The 21,291-nt window shown below is 45.5% G+C and overlaps 1 protein-coding gene across 2 annotated transcripts in view; it reads left to right on the forward strand.

Moving 5' to 3' along the window:
* Positions 1-21,291, forward strand: part of HEG1 (heart development protein with EGF like domains 1) — an 87,998-nt gene that overhangs the window by 14,092 nt on the left and 52,615 nt on the right. For both annotated transcript variants that reach the window (XM_044252148.1, XM_044252147.1), the window contains 2 exons: positions 13,025-13,312; positions 14,959-15,255. In XM_044252148.1, the coding sequence (XP_044108083.1) occupies positions 13,099-13,312; positions 14,959-15,255 (511 nt within the window). In that variant the 5' untranslated portion in view covers positions 13,025-13,098. The remainder of the gene's footprint in view (positions 1-13,024; positions 13,313-14,958; positions 15,256-21,291) is intronic.

A 21,291-nucleotide genomic window follows, 5' to 3' on the forward strand; every position in this document is an offset into this window, starting at 1 on the left:
TTCCTTTGGCCTTTTTATTGTTTTGCCACGCTGGCGGCCCTCCTTTGGTGGAGCTCTGCCACCGGGCTTCCTCTCTGGGTGTGAGCGAATGTTAGGGTGACAACACGGGAGACAGGCCCGCGTCCTTGTCTCCCCCCAGCTTCACTTCCAGGCACCACAGGCCCCCTTCTCAAAACTGCCCCTGCCCCAGAGCCTCCTCTTCGGCCCCTCTGCTGGGTGTTTATTTTCAAAGGATGAGTGGGGCAAAGAACACTGGGGCACCAGATAGACGCGCCCAGAGACAAGATAGTGCCGCCCCCCACCCCGCAGAGAGAGGCAGAGAGCCTTATTTTACTTACTTAATCGAATGGGAATCTTCTGATCTGACCCTGGGGCTTTTTCTCAAGGCCTTTTTTTTTTTTTTTTTTTTTTTTTAAGCCTATAGAATTATTTTTAAAGCGAGGAGCGTGAGGTCAGTCCCATCGGAGTCCTCCTTCCTCTCCTGTCGAGGTTGGCCTGCTTCCCTTCTTAGCACCCCCAGGCCACCTCAGAGGCGATTGTGTTTCTGGAAGCTTGCCCGCAAACTCAGGGGCTCCAGGCCAGCTCCACCCCAGGTCACGGCTCAGTCCCCCAACCCTGCCTTGCTCCCTAGAGGATGCTCAGCTAGACAAAAGCCGACTGTCACAGGGAGGGGAGGATAAGACGCCTGGTGAATTTTATACTTCTCATTACCAGAGGCTGTTCCAGGGGGATATGTTTTTTAAAAATCAGATCATTGGGTCTCAAGTCTAAACACTTCTTAATGTGTACAGTTTTTCTTAGGGCTGCTCCTTTCAGGGCAAGAACAAGGAAGGAAATGAAACTCCCCGAGAGCCCTGGACAGTCCCCGATCGAGGGCTGCCTTTTGTTCACACAAACTCATTTGGCTCCTAAACGTCCTCCACCCAGAATCATTACATCCGCAGCAGTGTTTCAAAACACAGCCCAGAGCAGCTGAGCCGAGTAGGCGGCTGCCCTCCGGTGAGATCGAGCCACCTTCCCTCCATGCCCCCAAGGTTCCTGCCTGCTCCCACATCTCCCACCTGCTGGCCATCCGGCAGGAAATCCCCCTCATTGGGTGGATTCCTGGGGTGAAGGTGGTGATCTGGAGAGAGAGTGCAGCCATGGAAGGGAGGATGGGATTCTGGTCCCAGCTGTGCACCTTCCAAACTCCCACGGCACGTTCTCCGCCCAGCTGCATGGCTTCTCACCCCCCAGGGCCATTGACATTGGCATCATTCAGCTCTCTTAAAAGCAATAGGACCCTTGAGGTAAAGTCCACAGTTTCTTATGTGTGGTTGATGCTCAAAAAATATGTTTTTTTCTCATTGTGGTAAAATATACATAACATAGAAGTCGCCATTTTCACCGTTTTCAAGTGTACAAGTTCTTGGCACTGAGTACATTCATAATATTGTACTCCCATCATGACCACCCATTTCTGTCTCATCAGTCCAGATAGGAACTCATTAGGTCAGGACTCCCCATTCTTCCCTCTCAGCCCGTGTGCAAATCTCTGTTCTGCTTCCTGTCTCTATGACCTTCCCTCTTACCCGTACCTCATGTAAGTGGAATCATGTAATACTTGTCCTCTTGTGACTGGCTTATCTCACCTAGCATGATGTCTTCGAATTTCATTCATGTAGCAGGTGTCAGAATTTCCCCCCTTTTTAAGGCCGAGTGATACCCCGTTGTATGTAGAGAGCCCATTTGGCTTATCCATCCCTCCATCGATAAAAACTTACATTGTTTCCACCTCTTGGCTATTGTAGTAATGCCGCAGTGAACATGGGTGTCCAAACATCTGTTTGGTTCCTTGCTTTCAATTCTTTCGTGTGTGTACCTAGCGGTGGAATTGCTAGATCATATGGTAGTCCTATGTTCAAGTTTTGAAGGAATGGCCAAACCATGTTCTGCAGTGGCTGTGTCATTTTCTGTTCCCACCAGCAGTGCATGAAGGTTCCAATTTCTCTAAGTTCTCACCAACATTTACTTCCCTTTTTCTTCTTCTTTTTCTTTTTTTTTTCCTCCCTTGATAATAGCCGTCCTCATGAGTATGAAAGTAAACATTTTTTTTTTTAAATTTATAAATGTCACTCACTGGCTGTACTGTGGACTTGGAACTGTTCCTGCCCCTCTTGGGCCCTGTTTGTCATCTGAGGTCAGACTACTTGGTTGCTCTGATTCCTAAGGGCAGGGGTCACTTTCGGAGAGGAATGGGACACCAAGGTTAACCCTGGCAATTTCCCAACTTCGGGTAGAATGAATGATGCAAAACACCGTGGATGCTAGCTAGCGAAGCAGGCTGCATGCCACAAATTAGTTTGGGAAGAGCTGGATGAGCTTCTCTCTGTCCCCATTGGTTTCATTTGGGTGTGGTTAACTAGCAAAGACCCCAGAAAGAGGGCGTGGGTCCCTGGTCTCCACTCTGCCGCTTAGTTCTGGGTTACTCCAGGCAGGTGACCTCAGTGCTGGGTCTTAGCCTTCTTTCCCTAAAATCGGGCAAGAATTCCTATCTTACCTGCCACTCAGAATGTCAGGATGTAACAGGATATTTAGCCCCTCTGAAATTATCCTGTAAAAAAAGTACTTTGTAGATTGTAACCCTGTGGGAGTTCTTCATTAGAGCTCTGAGAGTAAGGGCAAAATTCCCTTCTACAACGTTCCTGTGGACATTATCCTCCTCCTCCTGTGGTTTATAGACATCTGCCATGCCAAAAGGGGAATTAAAGAGGGAGCTTTTTAATTGTAATTCAATTCCTGTGTGAGCAATTGAATCTGAAGAAAATCTTTTCAAGTTATGAAGAAATTCACTATCATTGGTGTAAGAACTCATGCTATCACCTACAGCCGTGTGGCTAAGAGACACCCAGCTCTCCTGGGTGTTCTCCAAGTTGAGGGATCCCAGGAAAGGTCCAAGGGGAAGCCAGAAACAGGAAATTTGCAGCTGGACAGTCGGTGTCTTACTGTTCCAGAACCTTCCCTCATGAGCTTTAACCCCTAAGCAATCTGAGCTTCATCTTCTGTCTGCCAGGTGACTCTCAGAAAAGTCCTGAGGGCTTTGTTTGTTGAATCCCTGGCTTTTCAGCCTTTCTTCAGGCCTGGCCAAGCCTCTCTGCTCTGTCCTGGGTACTCATCCCCTCCCGGACTCCTACTTCTAATTCATCCTAGTCTTCCCTGGTCTTCTCTGTTTCCTTCACTGACTCTTCTTCTCCCTCTGATTCATAGTTCCTCTTAGTTCAGTCCTTGGCCCTCACTTTTCCCTTCTTACCTCTTATCCTTCCTTCTAATTGACAGTCCCAAATTTAACCAACCACCTGTCAGGCATTCCCACTTGGAAGTTATGTCACTTCTAACTTCCTATTTTGAAAATAGGCTTCTCTTGTCTCTCAAACTCATTCTCCATTCTGCCTCCACTCTTCTTTATTATTCTTTTCATGACGCATGAAAATTATCTCTGAGGAGCTGATGTTAGAGGTCTTCTTGCTCAGTCTTCCTGCTAGTAAGTGCAGCTGTCCTCAAACCAAGTCCGGCGGATTCCACAGCCCATGTGTCACACACTGTGTCACTCTCAGTGAGGAGCAGGGCAGTACAGATAGGCTTATCAAAGGAATTTGAAGACCAAGGGACACTGTCCTGACCAGCGCCTTAAAGCCCCATGTCACGGAATAAGCTGGGATATGTAGGAATGAGACCTGGGTTCAGATTGTGTCGTCCGCCCTTGAGCGCGTGACCTTGAACCCCCACTTAACCTCTCTGCCTCCCAGTGTCCCCGGGTGCCACGATACCCACTTGACCAGCTGTCGTTCTCATTAAATGAGATAAATGCCTGTGAGAACATTCAGCACGTGGTAAGCGCTGAACAGACCTTTGTGAAATCTGAATCCAAATGGGAGGAAGTGAAAATAAAGGCAGGCTGCTCTCACTCTGTGACTCGGAGCCTGCGGGAGCCGGGGGTGGTGCCGTGTGGGGGCAGGCTGGGCCCTCTGGGAGGAAATCGCCTCTTCAGATGACACAGCATACGCCCTGTACACACCCACTCCACCACTCAGAAACAATGCAAGTTGAAAACCCCCAAATCACGGGGTGGGTGGTGAGGAGTGGACTCTGTAGCAGCCGCTAATTAGGAAATCCTACTCCTGGGCTGGGCCAGCATCCCTGATGTTGGTTTACCAACAGATGTTTTGGAACATTAAGACACTATAGAAGTGGAAGTTGTCAACTTGGTGGTGGGGGGAGACAGTCAAAGCAATGAAAGTCTCTTGTTAACTGAATAGCCATTCATAGTACAAGGGAAAGCAAGGGCCTGACCCAGGGGGCTGAGTGCGGAGGGAAAGATGGTTACCTCCAGCTCAAAAGATACCCGGGGAACTGGGACATCTCAGCTCCAGTGTGAGGCTGGTTGGTGTGGCTCGGTTGCCGTGGCATGTGAGTGGGGTGAGAGCAACAGCCTCCGCCATTTGGGGAGAGGGATGAGTGAGGTGAAAGGTGCCAGCCTCTGGGGGCCCCTCCACCTCAGAGGCTACCCCTGAGTGTCTGGGAGCACAGCCTCTTTTCCTCACTCCCCATCCGGCCCAGACTACGAAGCCTGCACGGTACCTTCTTGCCGTTTCTCCAGGGCCATTTCACTTCTCCACTAAGCCCCAGAGCAGGTTCCTGCATGGCTTCCCCTGCCTGTGGTAGGTCCCTGCTGACCCCTGTCCACTTTACTCTGAATTTCTCTCCCCTCAGGGTTTACACCTGTGCTGAATAGGGAGCCACACGGAAAACAAAATTCAACCAGGATAGCCCTCAACCACTCAGGGCTTCCGAAAGGACTTATCCTTGCACCTCAATAGATATCTTAACATTTGACCCATTGTTGTCCCCAGGTGACTAAATGGGATCATGGAAAGCACTTGTATGTCCACAATGAAAGCAGACCTTGCCTGGTGTGCTGCGTGGTTGGCAAACCCTTTTCTGAAGAATAGTTCATAGGCAATAAGAGAAGCAGAGAGACATCCAGAGCTAAATGGGGCAGTGGGATACTGCCCTTTTAGAACCCTGGGCCAGTGCCATCAGGGACTAATCATGCTGGAGGTGGGCCTGGCTCTCACCCTGGGCCTCCCCAGCCTCTCTCTGCACTTGCTAGGAGAGCGTCCCAGAAGAAAGCCAGAGCAAGGCCCCAGTGGACCCTCAGCCCACCTCAGTCCTTTCACTGGAACTCTCTGAGCTTCCAGGAGAGTTTTCATGTCTGTCGCCACCTCAGCTGCCCAGAGAAGGGTTGGGAGACCGGGAAGTACCTGCCAAGGTCATCTCTAAATGTGTTCGCTCAAACTTGACAGACCTAGATCCCCTGAACAGCTGTCATAGATGCGGCACTCACTACGTACCTGATACTCTTGGAAGCTCTCCCCGGTGTGTTCTCTGTCATAGCCCAGGGAGCCAGGTGCTGTTACAGATGAAGAAGCCAAGGCACAGACGAATTATGTCGCTTGCCAAAGGTCACCGAGCACGTCCACAGTAGAACCAGAAGTCTAACGCCGACAACCCGACTTTAACCACAGTCTGTGCGGTACCCACTGCTTCTCTTGTGAAGCACTGGAGTTCTAGATCCAGGCAAGGAGCTGGAGGCAGGCTTTTTTCCTTTTAGACAACAGGACCCTCCTGTAGAGAACACAGATTCACAAGGTCTGGGGAGAGCCAGCAATTTTTTAGTGTTGCCTCTTCCTTGGGGAAGAAAGGGAGAGATCCCCAGGTGAAGAAGGACAGTACAGGTCAACGTTTCTCATCAGTCCAGGGGGCCTTGGCACCTGTGACTGAGGGGAGGAGGGTAGAAGGGGCATCACAAGCCCACAAGTCTCTGAGGTCAACGGGGCCCAGCAGTGGCAGTACTGACCAGGGCTGTTTTTGGTCTCTAGCTGCTGTAGCGAGATGGCTGTGGGCACCTGTCTTTGATCAGGCCACCAGCTGTGGCCACGACAGGTGCTGGGTACCCCGAGGCAGGGTGGTCCAGACACAGGTGAACCTTCAGCTGGGTAGTCCAGGCAACTCACGTGCATATGTTTCAGAAATTGCTGGATTCTGAGCAAATTGAGTGAGACACCTTTATGTTGAAATCTGCAGGCTTTACCCGCCTCTGGGAGCAGGTCTAGGGACCAAAGAAAGGCTGTTATAAGTGATTTCCAGACCTAGAGTCCCTTTACCAAGATACCAGCCTTTCTGTTGTTGTTGTTCTTTTTCCTAGGAGATGCATTTTTTTAAAAAAACATATACTTTTAGTAACATAAGATCGTAGGATACAATCCATTTTTTAATTTATGTCTTCACTTAACAGAACAGGGTGAGCATAGTACATATCTATAACTGTATCAGTAATATATTTTGACCATCCCTTTAAAATTCTGTTGTCTCATAATTAAGTTAACCAACTTCCTATTGCAGAAATTTAGGTTGTTTCCAATTTTCATTATTATAAACAGTGCTGCGATAAACTTTGTCGTGCCTGAAACTTTGTGTACATCCTTAGTAATTTCCTTGGAATTAATTTCCAGAAATGGAATTCCTGGGTAGAAATATATGCCTGTTTTTAAGGCTTTTTGCGGTGGATCGCTAAGTTTTTCACCAGAAAGAATGGGCCAGTTTCATTCTTCCCCATGCTGTGTGGGAGTGCCCGTCTTCTATGTCCACAGTGACATGGCATCTTAACTAATTTTTTAGTCTCTCCCAATTTTATAGGCAAAAATGAATATATAAAAAGTTTAAAAAGTCTTTTATAGTTTGGATTTGTGTTTTCTTTCTCTCCAGCAACACTGTCATGTATTTACCCCCCAATCATACATTTTCTTTTGTGAATCGCATGTTCTTGTCCTTTGTCTGTGAGATGTCCATCTTAGGAATTTGAAAAACTTCTTTGTGTATTAAGCATGCTGAACTTTTGGGCGCCTGGGTGGTTGGGGAGTCTGCTTCTCCCTCCTACCTTCTCCCATCTCATGCTCTCTCTCACTGTCTCTCAAATAAATAAATAAATAAATCTTTTAAAAAAAAACAAAAAGAATACTGAACTTTTATCATGCACTGCAGACATTTACCCTGGCTTGTTATCTGATGTCTTTAAATTTAAATTTTTATGTTTTATCAAACTCATACGTAGTTTAAAGATCCACTATGTTTTATGACAGTGGTATAAAAACCTGACCACTCCTACCATCATCATTTTCTGTTTCCCAGACTCAATCACTTTAAACCCCTGTAGCAAGTTCTTTCAGTAATCCTGCCCATACCTTTAAATAATGGGCCTATATTGCTATTTACTGAGTCATTGTTTTGGTTTTAGTCAATATTTGTTGGTTTCTCTCAATGGAAATTTCATATTATTGAAAGTTCTACAAGTTGGAAGTGATACACGCTCTTTCTATTCATTAGGGTCATTTTGAGAAACATGAAAATGCATTTTCAACACAATTTAAAGTCACTCTTCAAAACAACATGATTCCGATTATCCCCTCCTGATTTATGCACAGGTGTTCTCCACAATTTGTTCTACCTTGTTTCATTAATCTCACAAATGAGAAATTATTTTATACATTCAGTGTTGCTTGTGTTTACGTGCATATGTACCATTTTCTTTGCTCGTTATATGTTCTTGCTTCTTTTGACTTTTTACCTAGTATGGTTTTTCTAATGCTTGAAATAAATTCTCCATAATTACCTTTAGTGGAGGTTGTTGATAAACTGAAATTTGACTGAAAATGTTTCTATTTTGAAAGTTAACCTGAAGATATTTTTCAAAGATAGTTTTACTGAGTGTATAATTCTGGTTTTTCCTCTCTCAGCACATTGAAAATATTTACCCACTGTCTTTTGGCTTCCATTGTTGCTGTTGAAAAATTAGCTGTTAGTCTAATTGTCATCTTCAGTAGAAGATTTGTCACATTTTTTCCTTCTGTTTTGTTTTTTTGGTGTTTAGTTTAGTTTAGTTTTAAGTAGGATTCATGCCTAGTGCCCAGCACAGGACTCAAACTCAACGTTGAGATCAAGACCTGAGCTGAGATCAAGAGTCGGACACTTAACCAACCGAGCCACCCAGGGACCCCTGCCCGCTGGTAGTTTTTAAGACATACTTTTGTCTGTGGTTTTCTGCAATTTGACTATGATGTGGGTTTGTATTTTTGTTTTATTTAGTCTCTTAAGGATTTGTTGGGCTTCCTTAGTTTACTTGATTCATTTTTATCCATTTAGGAAAATTCTTAGCCATTACCTTTTTAAATATTGCTATTTTTCTCTTTTCTCTCTGGCCCACTGAGAACTCCAGTTATATATATGTTAGACTTTCTCACTGTATCTTCCTTGTCACTTCATCTCATTTTTGTATTTTCTATATATTTTTTTATCACCTGGACATTCTCTCATGATGTGTCTTGTAATTATTAGTTCTTCTTTCAATCATGTCTGATCTGTTGGGTTTCCTAATTTCAGTTATTATAATTTATTCATCTCTAGAATATCCATTTAGAGTCCTTTCATGTTTTTTGGCCATTATTCATAGTCTCTCTATGAAAATTGAAAGAATTTTCAATTCTTTCTTTTCATGGAGTTTTATATATTTATATTCTTTGACTGATAATTCCAGTATTTGAAGTCTTTGCTTGTCTAGGTTGCTGGCTTTTGCCCATTGATGCCTTTTTTTTCCTTATATATTTTGTGCCTTTTGATGGTGATCGATCTCTTTTTCCTTAGAATCATATCAATAAATGATAAAGTTGGATTGAAGGTATGTTTGTTTAGAGAGCATTCACATTTATTTTTGCTGAGCAGGAGGCACTGTATTTTGGAACCACTTTTCCTTCCCATTAATGAGGTATATGTATGTATGTGTGTGCATATATGCACATGTGTATTTGAGATATAATTTACATACCATGAAGTTCACCCTTTTAAAGTATATGATTTAGTGGTTTTAGTATATTTACAAAGTTCAGGACCAATTTTAAAATACAACCTCTGCTTGAGGTTTAGACCACAGAGGCATTGTGAATTCATGCTGCACACCCACATGAAGGCTACCTTTATGGTTAAAAATTCTTGAGTGAAATTTGCTTTCCATTACCTAAAACAGAGATCAAAGGCCACCTTTCCTTGCTGTCCTATTCTGCAGGGAAAATTGGTTTTCTGTGTGCCTTATAGATATGGTATAGCCCTTGTCTCTCGTTCCTGTATACAGGAAATACCCTGTATACAGGTATTTCCTCCTGGTGCCTGGGTGACTCAGTCAGTTAGGCATTTACCTTTGGTTCACAACATGATCCTGGGGTTCTGGGATCAACCACCATGTTGGGCTCCCTGCTGAGCAGGGAGCCTGCTTCTCCCTCTACTGCTCCCCCTGCTTGTGTTTTCTCTCTCTGTGTCAAATAAATAAACAAAATCTTTAAAAAATAATAAAACAAATAGTCTTAAAAAATTCAAACCAAATTTAAAAAAAAGAAAAGAGTTTCCTCTCAGACTCCCTTCTTAAGAGTTTTGTCTTGTATCTCCTATATCCTCTTGGAAACCAGAACAGAAGTTCAAGGTCACAGAAGTTGAGCAGGTGTCCCAGGGCAGCTGCCAGTTCTGGAATTAGCTCACTTCTCTGAATTCCAGCTCTTGGCTCATATTTGGTCTTAGAAGATTTGATTCTTTACTTCCCAACTCAGCAATGCATTTAGAAAAATTCTTTTAAAATGCATTATTTATCATATTTGGTTTGTAGTGGCAAGGTTATTTGGGACAGTACAAGAGTATTGTTTGCCTTTCTCTTTTGTTGATCGTGCACAATTTTTTTCTTTCTTCCCCAACTCTCCAGGGAGACCGCGTGGTTCAGTGCTAGCCACATCTTGTCTTTATGTGGCCCTTCTGTTTCTTCTGTGGGCTGTAGTGGAATTCCTTGAGCTGACGAAGGATGTTCCCAGTTCCTTGAAGAAGGGCATCTTGCTGCTTCCTCAGAGACTCAGCCATACGAGCTTTAGAGGCTCAACAGTAACCAAATCTCAAACTCATCTTAAGCCTATAATAGAGGGACGCCTGGGTGGCTCAGTTGGTTAAGCAGCTGCCTTCAGCTCAGGTCATGATCCCGGTGTCCTGGGATCGAGTCCCGTATCGGGCTCCTTGCTTGGCAGGGAGCCTGCTTCTCCCTCTGCCTCTGCCTGCCTCTCTGTCTGCCTGTGCTCGCTCTCTCTCCCTCTCTCTCTGACAAATAAATAAATAAAATCTTTAAAAAAAAAAAAAAGCCTATAATAGAGTGAAATTCATTTTCTTCCTCTGTTCATGGCTTACCAGCTTCAGTGTATGGTTTTTGAGTCCTTTCTACCCACAATCACTTTTATTCTGACATCTTTTAAGACTAATTTCTCTCATTGTGCCCAAAGGGAGAGAAAGCTTCCTCAAATCCTTTCTTCACCTTCTCTCTGGAAGCCAGCTTGCTGTGCAGCTCAGATAGGAAGAACAAAGGGAACATGCCGTGTGGGTGGGTTTCTGGTCTCTGTAACACCCCCACCCCCGCCAGTCTCAAGATTAACTTATGGACTTGGTGGCTGCCCCTGGAAATACCCCTCCATAGCCCACTGCCAGCTAAATTTGGGACTTGCCTGTCTGGGGCTGGGCCCCAGAAGAGCCCAGATGCCTGGGTAACCTCCCTACCTCTTCAGGAAGTTTCTGTTAATTATCACTTACAGGAAACAGAATAGGAAGCATGGAAAGAGCAGTTCTCAAGGGATCTGAGGAGAAAAGGGTTCCCTTAGGAAAATTTGTCAGAATCTCTTATGGAAGATTTTAAAATCACCATGCCTCCAACACCAATACGTGAGCCACACTTCTGGCAGGAGGGGACCAGAGTGGGGAAATGCTGAGAACCACTGGTCTAGAACTACACTGTCCAGTATTGTAGCTAATAGCCTCATGGGGCTATTGTGCTCTTGAAGTGTACAGCTAGAATAATACTCTGGATTTTATAGGTGTAATACCAGGAAAAGAAGGCAAAGTATCTCAATAATCTTTATATCAATTACATAGTGAAATGCTACTATTTTAAATATGTCAGAGTATGTAAAATATTTATTAAAATTAATTTCACCTGTAACTTTTTAAAATGAAGTTACATACATGGCTTGCATTCGTGTCTTACTTTATACACCTCTTAATGCTGATCTGGAAAATAACTTGTTCCTTTTGGGAAAGTGTGTGTGTGTGTGTGTGATATTTTGAGCCAAAACGTTGGTTCAGCCTATAGCCTCTACTGGTCTGATGGCTGGCCATTTTTGCCTGACTCATTCAGATAGAGGTGACTTCATTCATTCCTGCAGACGTTTCTCAACAGTGCCCACAGCCCCTGTTCCTAGGCAGAAAAGAAGATTGCAGTCCCAAATGAGGAAAATAAAAATGGGCTTTTAAAGGAGCCATGTAATCAGCAATAACTTTAAGTGGTCCTTGTCCTCATTGCTTTCTCTAGAAATTCATTAAACTCCGTGCCCTCCAATTAGCACATGTATTTCCTATTCACTTCCATATTAGTTTGGATATCCAGGGACACGACTCTTAGAATGTTCTTTTGATGTGATCTTCAGGAGCTGGTACCCTAGTGGTGGCAGGCTCTAGCTTCCAAGCCATTTCTGGGTCATGTGCAGACGTCATCAGAGTAGCAAGACAGCCTTTTTGGGTTGGACTCGGGCGCCCCACCTGCCTGCTATGACTCTGAACCCCCTGCCTTGACAAATGGCACTTAACACCACTGATGACCACCTCTGTGCCCAGTTTCCCCGCAACTTTTATAGGACCCAGAAGTTTTTAACCAGTGCTCTCTTTGGCACCATCTTGGACAATATGGCAGCAAGTGATCACTTCAGTATATTTTCTGACTAACCTGCATCCATCCCTAATTTATCAAGGTCAAATAACAGTTCATATGAATAAGCAAACTTTCCTTGGCACCTCTGCACTGGAGATGAGGGGAAACCAAGGATTTGCTACAGTGCACTTTGTTCTGCCCACTGGGTACCGTGAGAGCACAGGGAGCAGGCTGTCTCGTGACTTGGGCAGGGAGCATGACCCTCTGTCCCTCCTCTGCCTCACTTGCAAAGTGGGGAGGATGAGAGCACCTTCCTTGGCATTGTGCAAGATTGAACAATGAGGGCACCTTGAGAGCTTACATTGATCGGTGTTTGGCACACACACTCGCATGCATGATTGCTGTTCAATCCTATTTTGAAACCTATTGTTTTAATTCAATAATACCTGTGGAATATCTTTATCTTATAACATTATTTTAATACCTCAGAGTATTCTTTCATATAGATATACTGCAACTGATTTAATTGATCTCCTACTGTAGGATTTTCAGTTTTATTTGTTCCTTCCTTCCTTTCTTTTTTGCTATTATAAACAATGGCATCATGAATATCAGTGCAGCTAAATTTTTCTTCACATTCTTGAGTATTTCCTTAGCATGAATTCAAAGAAACAGAATCACTGCATCAAACCTATTGATATTACTGAGGTTTTGATAATATGGCCAAATCCTTCACAGATTTTCCAGAATTGTGTCTGTCCCAGCCACGATCCCCTGCCTGCAAGAGTGGGTGTCAGGATGGAGAGCTGTCTGCTTTTACCTTCTACCACACAGGAAACACAGTTCACAACCTTGATGCTCAGAAGTGCTTCCTTCCTTGCTATCACACCTGACCCGTACCCCCCACACCCCTTCCTGAGCCTGCCCAGCCCTCTGAGGTGCTCTCTCCTGAGCTCCACACTGGTCTTCTTCTAGTGGTTTCCATCATTTATTCCACTTCCTGTAAAATTCAATCCTACTCGGTGTTGTTGCTTCATAATTTCTCCCACTGGACTGTCAGAACAATTCCCAAGGGGGAAAAAAGAAAGGTGAAATGATTCGATCTGAATCCACTTCCTCACCGATACATCTGCTCATGGCTTTTCTGAAGGTTTCCTTCTGTTTCAGAAGCCAGCAAGTTCTTACTGATCTATTTGCTTATTGTTTCAGCCGCTGAAGGGAGCAGTTGGACAGAAATTAACACTGAATCCCACATAGAAAACATTACCTTTGATCGGAACCAAATGGACTTTTCCACAGTGGTTTCCAAGGAGGCTGTGAGGACTCAGATCCCCACAAAGAACCATACTTCTTCAGATGCTCCAGAAAACTTCACTCTACAGACCAAAGCAGCAGATGCTAGAGGAAGAAACAACTTTTCCTGGAAGACAAATTTCACCACTTCCCCCATTGGGGCTGACACAGCAACGGCTCTGACTTCCCAGAGCCTCACCAGAGGTGAGTTTGTGCCAGTGATGGCCTGTTTCCTACAGGTATGTCCCCTCCTGGAAAACGAAGTTTCTGCATCTCCCTCTTCCCCAGCCTGAGCCCCAGGCCCATCCAAGGTCCTGGGCTGTGGGTCCTGGGCTGTGCGGCTCGGACGCCCTCTGTGGCTCGCTGTGATTGAGCGAGTTCGCAACATAGTCCGCATGAGGGTGCAGATTTTGTCTGGAGGCCTGAGCAGTCACGTGGAATTGACATTCTGTGGCCAGACTGAATCCCAGTGCCACTGGTGACTGTGCCACACACCGCAGTCTCCGAGGGAGGTACCAGGTCTGGCCCAATGGGCCACATAGCTGCGTCTGTGTGCACGTGGTTCCAACGGTGGTTCCTGCTTCAATCTGCACAGCTCAGTGGGTTGGCACCTTGTCACGAAGGGTTTCAAGAAGGGGCTGGGGCTGGATGTGCAAGATTTGCCTGGGGAAGGGAGGACAAAGAAAAGTGGCACCAATTGGGTACTTACTGCACACCCACACATCTGTTCCTTCAGTTCTCACGGCAAGCCAGTGAGGTCACATTATCCTCTTTTGAAGAATTTGGAAACTGAAGGTAGAGAAGTTAATTAATCTGAGGTGTCTAGGTCAAACAGCTCATAGGTTTTATGGTTGGGATTTGAGGCTTTCTGTGCATCTGAGCAAGGTAGAAGGAGTAGCTGAGGAGTGGGGTGCACAGATCACGTGAGGAAAGAAGAGAAGCTGGGTCTCTTTGTGAAGCTGGCTGGCCAGCGGCTTCCCATGGGGAGGGGATTGGTCCCACATGGAGGAGAGGACAGCTGTGTGGAGGGAGTTGAGGCAGTCACAGAGGACTTTGAAGACCAGGCCAATTAGATTTGGTGTGGTAGGAAGAGTCATCAAAGGTTTTTGAATAGGGCAGTGACATGATCACAGCAAATCTGGGGACAAGTCAGCTGGCAGGCAGGGTGGGAGATGGGGCAGAGGGAACCTGGAGTCAGGACCACCCAGGCAGATCCGGGTGCTAAGATCCACGGCCTGGTGGCCTTAGGTGCAGAGAGAAGGGATTGGTAAAGACTCTTCACAAAGGAAAATTGATACGACTTGGTGACAGCCTAAAAATAGAGGGTGAAACCATCAAAGATGACCCCATGGTTTCCTGAGCTAGTTCCAGGAGTTCGGGTGGGGGACTCAATTCTATAAGGAGTGCAAAGGACAGTATTTTATGTTCCATTCATGAGTGATGGACGTAGAGCTTAGAACTGCCCAGGGTGCCGCCTGGAGGTGCTGGTCATGCAGATATTGGAGATTTTGTTTATGTTGACTTTAAGTCAGTTCTGAGACCAGCTTTGTGGAATGTGAGTGATGAGTCATGGGGATCAGAATCGGATCTTTGATTCCATATCGTCTGACACTTAGCTTCATTGTGCCCCTTTTATAATAACTTGACCACTAAAAATGCTGTCTTTGTTGGTGAGATCTGAACACAGGCTTTGTCTTGGTTTGCGGTCTCTCCTTCAGGAGTGAATTTGTTGTAGAATGAATAATTGCTCCTCATTTCTCCTCACAGAGGTCAGAGGTGAGCCCACTACCCATTACTCAGACATTTGGAGGTCTGCTGATGGAATTGTAATTGTTACTGTCTGCTTTCAGCTCTGGGAACACTTCACTTGCCATCCAGCTCGGGGTCTGAAGGAAGAGCTGACCCTTCCCACACGGAGAGTGCAACATCCCGGGGTTCCCTGGAGAGAGGAAAGGGACTCCCGGAAGAAGTGACTGCACACAGCCAAGTGGCTGCCACTTGGGTTTTAGGACAGTCCCCTCCTCCTGCTCTGGGGGTGGGAGAAGAGATCACAGTCTTAGGCAAGAGAAACACCTCAGGCCTGGCGCTTTCCTGGCTGCCTTTCTTCAAGACTCAGGCTTCCTCCCCTCCCTCAGAGCCCTCCTCAGGTGAGTGCTCCTAACCCAGCCTCCCACATGGATGTCATCCAGAATAGAAGTAGTAGATGCACACAGCTCCCTAGTAACATCCCTGTCACAGGGGCTGAGGGGGAAAGGCATTAGGGGCAAATGCAAAGTATTTGGGGGCAGAAGTACCATCTGTACAATGTATCTTTGTTCTGAAGTTCATCTTTAAAATATGTTTTCTTTAACTGCATAAGGAGGAACATTAGAGTTGGTCTAATGGCTGCTCTAGACCCTTTGTGTCCACCATCCCCTGCTTGTCCCCTCTCCCCACGTACACTGAGAGTTGTCAGTGTGTCTCCTTGCACAAGAGGCCACGCTTTGGGGTGAGTGAAATGGTGAGTGTTGTGTCATTTGATTAGGAGTTAGATTTGTGTTTCTTCATCATTGCAAAATCGCTTATTGCAATGGCAAAGATAACATAGATAGACATTTTTCTGGGTATCATTTAAAAAAAAAACAAAGTGCAAAGATAACAGATAGACATTTTTCTAGGTATCATTTAAAAAACACAAAAACAAAAACAAAGTGCCCGTGTTTGGAAGACTGCGGGCAGTGGGGGACTCACCTCTCTGCCTCTTCAGCTCCTAGTCATCACTTAAGCCCCATTCCCGCCCCCCCTCACCCTCACCCCCCACCTCCCCCACCCCTGCCCTGCGCAGGTATTCCCTTCCAGCAAGCCTGTTCTCAGCCCTCTGAGCCTATGTGCTGTCTACCCTGTCACACCAGGGTATCCAGCATTCGTCTCCCCAGAGGCACTGTGATCCTCTTGAGGACCCAGGCTGTGTCTATCACTCCTCTTAAGTTCTCTGCCATCAGACCACCGTACGGTTGGTAAGTAATGGGGATTAGCATGTGCCCCAGTATCACAAGGCTCTTCCAGCCGCAGGCCAAAGAGAATGCTGGAAACTCTGCCTGTCTTTTTCCACCTCTGAGGTTTTATTCAGAATCCATGTATGCTGCATGTGTTTTCATCCACATGCCTGAGGAAGCAGGACAGAGAGGGCTAGAAATCATCTTGGAAATAGAGATTAGGTTGCTTCCAAAATTGCCATTTCCAAATTTTCATAGGTCAGGATTTAGAAATACTTTGAAAGACTAGGGGTTTGGGTTTATATCACCAAAGCAAAAACTGAACCTGGATATCCTTTCTGGAATACCTAAAGCAGGCAGTTTCTCCTTTATATACTATGTATAGTTTCTGCTGACTACGTATGTATGTAATTTATGATTCATGTCTTTAGGAGCTTACTTTTAAGATTATTCTTAAACATTGGTTAGATTGGATAAAAGCTATGAGCCTATTTCTAGCTTTAAAGGTCTGTGGTTCAGTGATTTACAACCAACTTTACTAAATGGTAGAAAGGAAGTGTTTTCTAGGAAGCTACACTTTGATTCTGGTCAAGGCCATTTAATATTTATATTTTAAATTCAACCCACTACCGTGGTTTATATTTTGAAAATCAGCCTATGTTTCTAACTTTACTGGACTTGGCTCTGTCATCATCTAGATTTTTCAACATTAAAAAAAATTAGTTGGCCCTCAAATTCCTTGAGCATTTGTCATTTTAGAACCTTATACTTGTAGGGGTGACTAACAGATTCAGTGGACCATGTAACTCTTGATCTCAGGGTTGTAAGTTCGAGTCCCACATTGGGTATAGAGACTACTTAAAATAAAATCTAAAAAAAAAGAAAAAAAGAGGGGCACCTGGGTGGCTTGGTTGGTTGGGCGACTGCCTTGGGCTTGGGTCTTGATCCTGGAGTCTGGGGATCGAGTCCCACATTAGGCTCCCAGCTCCATGGGGAGTCTGCTTCTCCCTCTGACCTTCTTCCCTCTCATGCTCTCTCTCTCAAATAAATAAATAAAATCTTAAAAAGAAAAAAAATAAAGGGCACCTGGGTGGCTCAGTGGGTTAAGCCGCTGCCTTCGGCTCAGGTCATGATCTCAGGGTCCTGGGATCGAGTCCCGCATCGGGCTCTCTGCTCAGCGGGGAGCCTGCTTCCTCCTCTCTCTCTCTGCCTGCCTCTCTGCCTACTTGTGATCTCTCTGTGTCAAATAAATAAATAAAATCTTTAAAAAAAAAAAAAAGAAAAGAAAAAAAAATAAAGAAAAAAAGAACCTTATACCTTTAGTTTTTGAAGAGTTCTGCCATACCGTTCCCACTCCTTGAGTATTTCACTGAGCATTTCTCTTCCTTTTTACTAACGTGGGTATTCTGTGCTATCTCGAGGGCCACCTCTTTCAAAAACTAGATGCTACATCAGGCTTTAGGTGCTGCCAAATGAGGGAATGTTAAGTAACCCATCTGGGTCTAGCCTGCCAGCCTCTCTGCTCCCTGGAGAGATTTGAAGCCACATGGGAAACCCAGCTCTGTGGGGTTAGTCACGGCTCACATGTGAACCAGAGCTGTGGTATACCTCCCACCAGCCCTTAAATCTACATTCCAGGAGCTTACTATTGCAGCCTGAGCCTGACAGCGGAATAGAGGGGCACAAGGGCGTGAGCTCTGAGAGCCAGCGGGACATGCCTGAGGCAGACCTGGAGGCGCCTCGCCGGCTGGTACTCGTACAAGGGAAGCGAAGGGGAAGCGCGGCGGGTGGGAGTGGGGAGGTGTGCCTGTTGACGCTTGGCAACTCCATCCACCCGTAAATGTGACCCAGGGAAAGTCCTGGCACTTAGAGCAGTCCCATGAGTTGTGCTCTCTTCAAAGTAAGCTTTCATACAGCCGCCTGGAGCCTGGTCCAGAGAGGATGGGGCTCTCTAGGAGAAACATGAAGGGATTAGACCCCATGATCATAAAGATCCTCCCTAGCTCCAGCCTCTGTTGCTCCCACACACACCCGGCCTTGGTATTCTGTGCTCCTGTCCCTCCTCGCTCTGCTACGAAGAAACAGGGATTCAGCACAACCTTATCTGCAGCTGGGCCAGCCAGGCGTTCCCTGCTCCCCAAAATAAGTGATATGCCAGGAATGTATGCTTCAAAGCAGGTATAGGCCCAAACCGCTACATTAAATTTTTAAAAAGAGATCAGGAGCCATCTGAAATGATTTTTCTTGCTGCTTTAGATCTTTCTGTACTTTCCACATGTTCTGCAAGGACCGTGTGCTATTGGATCACTGGGGGGAAAATAAATGAGTAAAGCAACTAACAGGAAAAGTTCTCTTTTGAAGGCAGAAAGAGATATGTATATGTTGAATTGTGTGAGAATGGCTGCAGTTGAACACTAAATTTAGCCTTGAGCTTCCTGGAAACCAGGGCACAAAGGGAAACTGGGTGGGGCGCGAGACCATTGTCAGATAAAGTAAGCATAGAATTTCATCCATAGGCAGGCATGTGTTGGGGGCCTTGAATGCTAAGACACTGTTCTTGTAAGGAGTGTTGAGAATCCTAATAGAAAATGCCGCCGATTGCGGTTTTGAGGAAATTGTGCTTAAGATCTTTAAAAGGCAATATTTTATATAGATTCTCAGTAGGAGCTCAGGGTATAATAATGGATCTCAACTCATGAAAGTATGTCTGTGGGTGGCTGAGCCAGTGCGGTCCAGGTAAATTGCTTTGTGGTGATTTCACTTTGTAAAGGAAGAGAGCATAAATAACTCAGGAGATTGTAGATGTAGCTTATCTTTCTCAACCATCAGCTGCTTCAGCTGGGTGTTCGGCAGGTCTTGGACAGCTGTCAGACCAAGGTTGAGCATTCGCCGCACGCCTGAGGTTCCAGCATTTTGTGCTGGGATTGGGGAGTGGCCCATACACTTTTATCAGATGAGTGGGGCATTCTTTATACCTCCTGTTCTAAAGATTAGGGAACTTGGCTCATTTCTACTCCCAAATGGATGGCCTTCCCATTTTTGAATGGGTGCTTCATGGATAGTAATGAGCAAGGGACGGCGATTATTAAATAACCAATATTGCTGGCCCATTGATTAGAAACATGGCAAAGTTCTCCCGAGATGTATTCAGCACAGAGACTAGTGTAAGGGGTGACTCTTGAGTTTGACCAACCATTCTCTCTTTCTGGGAAGAGGCACCTCTTGTATAGAAGTACTCAGTACAGAAGGACTCACTACTTCACTGAGAATTCAGTGGGATTATGTCTATCAAGTACTTTCTTAGCACAATGTAGAAGGGTATATGTAAGACCCTGGCACATCGAACTGGTCGGTAAATGGCAGCTTTTAATAACGGCGGTGAGATGATGAAGCAGTGTTCCATGGAGCCTGGGTCAGGGACAGCACGACCATCATCCTTTTGTGGCTTTCAGTGTTTGTGACTTCCGTAACTGTTTATCTGTGGCCATTGATTTGCTGTGCAGGTACTCAGGCTGAGTCCAAGTTAACCGCCACTGTGCAATGAATCGATGAAATCCTGCAGTTGACCAGGAATAGTGCTTTGATAGAGCACTTGTAACTTGGCGGGGTCAGACGATGACTCTAATGACGTGAAGCCTGAGAAGCTAAGTGGCTAGTGAGGCTTTGGGGCATGTCTCTATTATGCGTTCCTTTTTTTTATACTAATGGATTTCTATTTGTTTGGTTTTGCTTTTAAGTAAGGGTGTGTTCAAGTAGGCTAGGACTCTATTTTGGGGGTCCAGTCTATTTTTTTTTGTTTGTTTTAATCACTAGCTGTGTGGATTGCTCGGTCTTCGATTTGCTTTCCTTAAGGCCCAGTGAGCAGAGCTGCAGGCTGTGTTCTAGGCGTAGCTGGTTATGTGGTTTGTACAAGAGTCAGAGGAACCTTTGTGTTTCCTGTGCTCCCCCCTCTCTAATTATATTTAATATTTATTTGTGCTTTTGGTCACAGCTGCACATAGGACTGGTCTTCAAGGAACCATTTTTTTTAAAGATTTTATTTATGCATTTTAGAGAGAGAGTGCAAGCAGGGGAGGAGCCTAGGGAGAGGGAGAGGGAGGGGGAGAGAATCTCAAGCAGACTCTGTACTGAGCATGGAGCCTGATGTGGGGCTCAGTCTCACGACCCTGAGATCAGGACCTGAACCAAAACCAAGACTCAGACACTCTACCAATTGAGCCACCCAGGTGCCCCTTTAAGGGACCATTTATAATGAGAACTTAATTCGTCCCTTTCTGGGTTGTAAATAACAGCTTGAAACCTTTCATTATAAAGGTATAAAGTACTTTTATTATTTTTGGCTTAAAAAGAAAATTTTTTTTTCTTGCCTTTGGATCTTGCTGGCCATGTTTCTTTTCACTCACCATGCTTTCCTGTGGTTTATTCCTGTTTGGAATGAGAATGTCAGGGTGCCCTTCTGGAGGCCAGTTCTTAGGGTGTCCTTTGGAAAGTTCTTTGTGGAAAGGAGTCATTAGCAAGCCACTTGCTTCTGTGGAACAGACTGCATATTTTGACCAAAATGGCCTATAACTCAATTTTTGAGGCTCTTGACAATTAATAGTGGTGTCTGCCATCCTTTTCATCAAAAAAGGGTTCCCATCCTGGAGTCCTTGATCTCCCAGGGGCCCACTGGCATGGTATGTAAGCTTGAGAGCCGGTCTCCAAAGCCTCATGAAGCTGACTGTAATTATGGGACCTGTTCACTTTTGGATGGAATTAAATCAAATCAGTGTGGTAACATTGAGTATATCTTGCTGACTCGAAGCTCTGTTACTTCTTTTTTTTTTTTAAGATTTTATTTATTTGACAGAGAGAGAGATCACAAGTAGGCAGAGAGGCAGGTAGAGAAGAGGGGGAAGCAGGCTCCCTGCTGAGCAGAGAGCCCGATGTGGGGCTCGATCCCAGGACCCTGGGATCATGACCTGTGCCGAAGGCAGAGGCTTAACCCACTGAGCCACCCATGAGCCCCTGTTTTGTTACTTCTTAAAGGCAGTTCAGTTAATGGTCTTTCAAAACCTCAGGTTTATGTGGTCGTGAGGTGGGAAAAGTAGAGAACGCTTGATGCGGACAAGGGCCGGAATTACTGCCCTAGGCTAGTATTATTCCCACTGTGGTCTGCAGAGCCCTGGCCTCCCCAGGGGTGGCCTGGGGGCAGGACTTCTGGAACTG

Source organism: Neovison vison, chromosome 6 (assembly GCF_020171115.1).
Source record: "Neovison vison isolate M4711 chromosome 6, ASM_NN_V1, whole genome shotgun sequence".
NCBI lineage: Eukaryota > Metazoa > Chordata > Mammalia > Carnivora > Mustelidae > Neogale > Neogale vison.